The sequence below is a fragment of the Microtus oregoni genome, unplaced genomic scaffold (assembly GCF_018167655.1).
Source record: "Microtus oregoni isolate MIOR12 unplaced genomic scaffold, Mior012 000026F_ref0000081, whole genome shotgun sequence".
NCBI classification, from domain to species: Eukaryota; Metazoa; Chordata; class Mammalia; order Rodentia; family Cricetidae; genus Microtus; species Microtus oregoni.
Genome location: NW_024543085.1, coordinates 9,909,981 through 9,915,980, shown reverse-complemented (window position 1 = coordinate 9,915,980; position 6,000 = coordinate 9,909,981). Strand labels below are relative to the sequence as shown.

The following is a 6,000-nucleotide window of genomic DNA, read 5'->3' as shown; positions in this document are numbered from 1 at the left end:
GAAGAAGGTGAGGCAGACTTGCTCACTTACACAGTGCAATCCCAGACTAAAACACACACAGAAGGAACACAGAAGGCGACTACTTCTACATGAGGCATATGAAGAAATGAATGGATGGTGATTTTGTACACCATGTAATGAGGCATAAAGGGTAGGGAAAAGCACAACAGAAAGCATAGAAAGATTTCTTTGCATTTTGTTTTTACACATAGAAAGTCACAGAAGCATCAAAGTTAACTGACCGAACATTAAACTACATAGTTTATGGGTCAAGAAGAGACACAGGCTTGGAGCTCTAACTACTGATAACAGTGATTTTCAAGAAATAGGATTAAATGTTTCTGGACAAAAGGAAAATGAGATGAGTCACAGCCACTAACCAGCCACTAACGCTAAAATGGGAGAATACAGATAATGAAGTGAGTTTAATTCAGAAAGAATAAGCCCAACAGGACATTTGTGCAATTTGTGCAGACTGGAGGAGAATAAATGTGGAAGGTGGTGGGGGAAGAGGATGACCAGCAAGCACAGGAAAGGAAAGCATCCATCAAAGACTGGTTTGACTAGAGAATGAATGGCTGCAAAGAATGGTCTGGGTGTGACAGGAAGGCCAGCCTTGTAACCCCTGGGAATGTAAGACACACACACACACACAAAATGGACGCTGGAAATGTTCACTCACAGTGAGGAATATGGTATGGGAAAGACATAAATGTGCTTAAGGGACAGGATTAAGCCATTAGAATTTATGTTTGATACTTGAGAACCAGACTGGTAAACAGAAAACACACCACAACTAAGGTAGGCTCTTGGGGATGTGAAAAGGAAAACCCAATTTCTTCAATGAGAAAACAAAGAGAAATTAATCTGGTGATGTGGTATTTTCCTCTGTGTGTTGTGAATGCCACTGGTTAATAAAGGACTGCTTTGGACCTATAGCAGGACAGAACAGAGCTAGGCAGGGAAAAGTAAACTAAATGCTGGGAGAAAGGAGGTGGAGTCAGAGAGAAGCCATGGAGCCCCACTGGACACAGATGCTGAAACTTTTCCCAGTAAGCTACAGTCTCGTGGTGATACACAGATTAATAAAAATGGGTTAAATTAAGATGTAAAGATAGCCAATAAGAGGCTAGAGCTAATGGGCCAAGTAGTGATTTAAATAATATGGTTTCTGTGTGAATATTCAGCCAAGTGGCTGAAATGACCAAGCGGCCCTCCTCCAACAATCTGGTATAATACTTAGCTCCTATGATTAGTGTTAGGGTCTTAGAGTTTTCTGAGTGAATAAGATAAAGAACCTTGTGGAAAATGATACTCAAAATATGTCACAAGGTGAACACATTCATCATATTTGAAAACAGTGCTAGATGAAATTTAAAAAAGAAAGACTACATTAACTGCTAAAAGCATCAAATCAGTATGATTACAAAGACTAAAAATTTAAAAGCAAACTACAGGTTTTATTTTGATACCGCCATCAATGTTCAATGAAAGGATTTCTTGAAAAGTTTTTAGTAAAAAATAATTTCCCTCCATAAAGCATTCATAAAATTGATGATACCTAATCATTGTGAAAAATATTTATGTAATTTTTAATATGAAAAGCAACATAAAAGTAAAGCATCAAACTGTTTTGTTATATATCTATTTTATGCCAGATCTAACAAGTAGTCAGAATCTACTGCTACTTTATAGATTTCTGAATTTCATTGCCCTGTTTTATTTTTTATGAACAACTTGCTTTACTTCTCAATCAGTACCACTTCATTTGACATTTATCAAAACTGTATAAAAGCCATGCAGTTTATTTACAATATTGTACACAAAAGGAATATGTTTGATGATCACACAAAATTCACGAAGCACATACTAAGAGGTTCTTACAAAGTGTAGAACAGAATTTTGCATACTGTTATGGTTGGTAAATATTATGCAACCATTAGCTAAAAATAAGACAAAAGCATGCAAATGAGTAGAATTTCAACAAATTGAAGGCTAAAAACATTTAGCTAATAGTTAAGTTATCATATAGTCAAAAGACTACCATCATGTAAGAATGGGAATTTATAAAACAGGTTAGTTTTTAAAAGTCCTCCATGACTTTCAGTAATTTCATATAAAAATCTTCAGAAGTTATTTTTCAAATTATGTTCATGAGTGAGCTATATTATCAATAGAGCTATAGATTAAGTCTATGATTTTTATATAATTATTTATTGTATTTAGAGGAAGTCTCATTTTTCACCTTGGGAACGAATATAAGAAGAAAGCCAATCAGTTAACTTACAATCGAATAAGGGCTCCTGGTATGAACAAATCATCAACACAGAACAAGAGTCCAGTTACCGCGTAAGGAGCAGATTCTGTCATCTGAGCCCTCAGTGTCCTAGGGTACACTTTAGACGTGCTCATTTCGAGAGTTCCTTCTAGGCAGTGCGTCCTCACAGACAGTTCTGAGCAAACCTCGGGTGTGTCCTTGCTCTTCAGGCTTTACTGTTGTGGCTGAAGGACATTTAGATACTCAGACTGGGCCAACTGGTAAGTTGTGTTCCTTCCACAGTCCACATACTGGTACCTCTCCTGAGATATTTGCTCAGAGTGTCCAAAGTACGTCGTAGTTACAGTTACTCTAAAAAGGAAAAGAATGGAAAGAATACTCAAGTTGTATGTAAAAATATTCCAAGAAGATCATTTGAGGTTAAAAATCAAGCTAATATCAATTTATATCTCATAAGTTAAAATCCTAAAACTACTTATCATGAATTATAATGATCAGTTACTGATAATTTGGATTTGGTATTAATGATGACAATATTATAGACATGGGATTCTTAGGAAACAGTTCTTCGCCATATCCAAAAATGGTAACTGAGCAACCCTGTCCAATTATCTGCATAGATAATATATAAAAATAGATAATAATATGTATTTCTTTATAAATATGTTAAACATATTTGTAAAATATATATTTAAAAATATAAGTAGTTATTTTGACTAAAAGTAGTTTATTATATGTTTAAAAAGAATCACATGGTTCCCTCATGATAGGAAAAATGAAAATTAAATGTTAACTAATGACCAAAATATCAAATACAACCAATAATATTTTATGTACCTAAGTAACCCTTTATGGGAGAACTTGAGTACCAGCCTCGGTACCCCCGCAGGGCTCAGAATTGGATGTCTATGGCAAGTAAGGATCTGAGGGTAAAAAAATTTACTCAAGCACATTACCTCTGCATCTTCTTTACTTTTCATGTGAGGGGCAAAAGTGAAGAGAAAGGGTGCGGAAAAGAAGAAGCATAAGAAAAAGGAAAATAAAGGAGAATAAGGGGAAGAAGTAGAAGTAGCGAGATAAAGAAGGGATGATCTCCACAAGGTTTCTAATTTTTACAAGACATAGTTGGAAAATTCCACAGGCAAGGACAATGATAAGATGCATATCAAAATCACAAAAAAGGGCAGGTAGAACCTGACAAAGCAGTACTCTGGAACAGGTGACATGACCCAGGAAAGAGCCAGCATCCAAGGGGAAGTACCTGACTTTCCAAACCATTAGATAAAGTTACTAAACATCCCTGATTCCTGGATTTACCCATTCTCCTCATCCAAACTCTTTGGTGATAACCAGCTTTGGGGACGCCCAGATTTGGTTGTTAGCAAAGGTGGGGCATGCTCAGCACCTGTCTTTTATAGAAATTTCTATGTGGTCTATTAGCAGGTAGTTTTGTGGGATTGGCTCTATGTAAATTTGACTAAAGAGTGACCGTTATTGCTCTAAGGCCTCATGGTGTGGGGGAATGAGGTACGGTCATTCTGTTGCCTAGGCAGAGGTTACACTGCTGAGTTGTTCTGGAAATGAATCCCATTTTGAAGGGAAGAATCATAGCTTCACATGGTTTCCACAGATATGACAGCAACTTTTACAACAGACAAGTGTTCCTGCAGCTCTGCAAGATGGGCGTCCTATAAGTTGAGTACACTCATGGGTTTGCCTTTCTGAATGTCAGCTGTACATTTACTGCAGAGTCCTCTGGGCTCCAACAATACCCACCAACACATTATTCTTCCCTGGTGCTGTAAGTGTACTTACCAAGCAGAAAGGTACAGCTGTTAGCCCACACTCTCTAACCCTGCCTTCTTTTCATAAGGCCTGCAGGTTTTTGACTGTGTCTCTGAACAACTAGAGCTAGCTAAGTGAGAAAACATTTACATTTTACAAAGCATTCTTGTAAGACTGAAGGCCCATCTGAGATGGCTTTCATGGGGATGCATCTTCTAAAAAAACTTAATAAACTGAAAGTCTTAGCAAGAGCTATTTTTGCAAACATGACCATACTTACTGCATCATGAGTACTATGTTGTGTACTTTGATGGAGACCAGTGTACAGAAATCACTGTTAAAGAAATAAAAATGGGAAGAGAAATGTTATTATATTATTTACCAAATTTCTGGTATACCTAATAAACAATGCATATCGATTTTTGTTTTATTTTTTCCCTTGGAGATGGACTCTCCATATGTTATGTAGGTTCGCCTCAATAATCTTCCCTCTCTCTCTCATCCTCCTTAATAGCTGGGAATATGGGCCCATGTGTTCATTATTAAGAAGACATAAGAAGTGCTGAAGAGATGGCTTTTCGGTAAAACACTTGCTGGGTAAGCATGAGAACTAGAGTTTGGATACCAAGCACTCAGGCTGAAAGCCAGGAATGGCAGGATGCACTTGTAAATTCAGTACTAGAGGCTGGGGACAGAATATTAGGTGCTTGCTGGCCAGGCAGCGTCACCAAATAAATGAACTCTAGGTTTTCAGTAACGGACCCTAACTTAAGATAAAAGTAGAAACTAATAATGGAAAAGACTCAACTTCAACCCTGGCCTCCACAAATGCATGCATGGGTGTGTTTATCCTCACACATGCAGCACACACACACACACACACACACACACACACACACACACAATTAAAAAGTCATCAGAACTACGAGTCCATAAAAAATCTCAGTACTCCTATATTAATATACCATGAATATATTGTAACTAAAAATAAGTAATATACATATAATATATATTTTGTAATATATATGCAAAATTTTGGAAGTAAAGATGACTTTCATGGGTACAGGTACATATGGACACATTATGTACACTGTGGACTACAAAGCAGCAAAGCACGCTTAGAGAACAAACACTGAAAAGGTGGTCATTTGAACTGATAATGTTATAAAAATTCAGAAAACAAAAGGTAAAGCAACTAAAAATCAACACTTACTACATGTAACTCATTTCCTCAGCAATAACTGTGGGTACCGTATAATCAATCTGAAAGCAAAAACAACAGAACAGCAAGGAAAACGTCAACAGAAGATAGGATTCAAACACTAAACATAATCAAAACTTTCCAAGAGTTAGAAATCTTTTCTTCAATGAACTTGGTTTATACTTATATGGGACATATGTCCAAGTCTTTGAAGGCATCCCCCCTCATTCCCTTTTACAACACACAGGGTGCAGAACCATTTAAGTCTCTCAGACTGTCCGTGACTGAGGCTTACCTGCTTCATATCAAGTGGGCCAATATTAGTTATGTTGTTTAAGCGTGCCTTTCCAATAACTGTTTTTGAAAACTGAACTTGAGCAGTGATGTTTTCAACTTCAACGGAATAATAGTTATTGTTTGTTATATTTAGTGTGTTCTGTAAAAAGAAAGGAGGCAGAGAAAACATACATTATCTTTAAATAGGCACACAAATGTGAATTCAAAACTATAGATCAAATGATTTTAGTTATGACTATGCCTCACTTATTAGGTATATTATAATATTAACAAAATATTAACATGTCAAATTAACAAAAATGTCAAAGAACATTTACAGAGATCATGTGTATATGAAACACAAAATATAAATTTTGAAAATCAGACACAGAAAATATATTTATTACATAAAAGTATGGAAAAGTAAATTTTAAAACATATTTTTTTAGTTTTAGCAAAA

The 6,000-nt window shown here is 36.1% G+C and overlaps 1 protein-coding gene across 1 annotated transcript in view; it reads right to left on the bottom strand.

Annotated features, from left to right (window-relative positions):
- Window positions 1–1,439: 1,439 nt before the first annotated feature.
- Tmem106b (transmembrane protein 106B) overlaps window positions 1,440–6,000 on the bottom strand; it is a 28,073-nt gene continuing 23,512 nt past the window's right edge. Inside the window, exons 6-9 of the mRNA XM_041675790.1 lie at window positions 5,560–5,700; window positions 5,277–5,326; window positions 4,344–4,397; window positions 1,440–2,629 (exon numbers count right to left, since the gene is read on the bottom strand). Of these exons, the coding sequence (XP_041531724.1) occupies window positions 2,491–2,629; window positions 4,344–4,397; window positions 5,277–5,326; window positions 5,560–5,700 (384 nt within the window). The 3' untranslated portion in view covers window positions 1,440–2,490. The remainder of the gene's footprint in view (window positions 2,630–4,343; window positions 4,398–5,276; window positions 5,327–5,559; window positions 5,701–6,000) is intronic.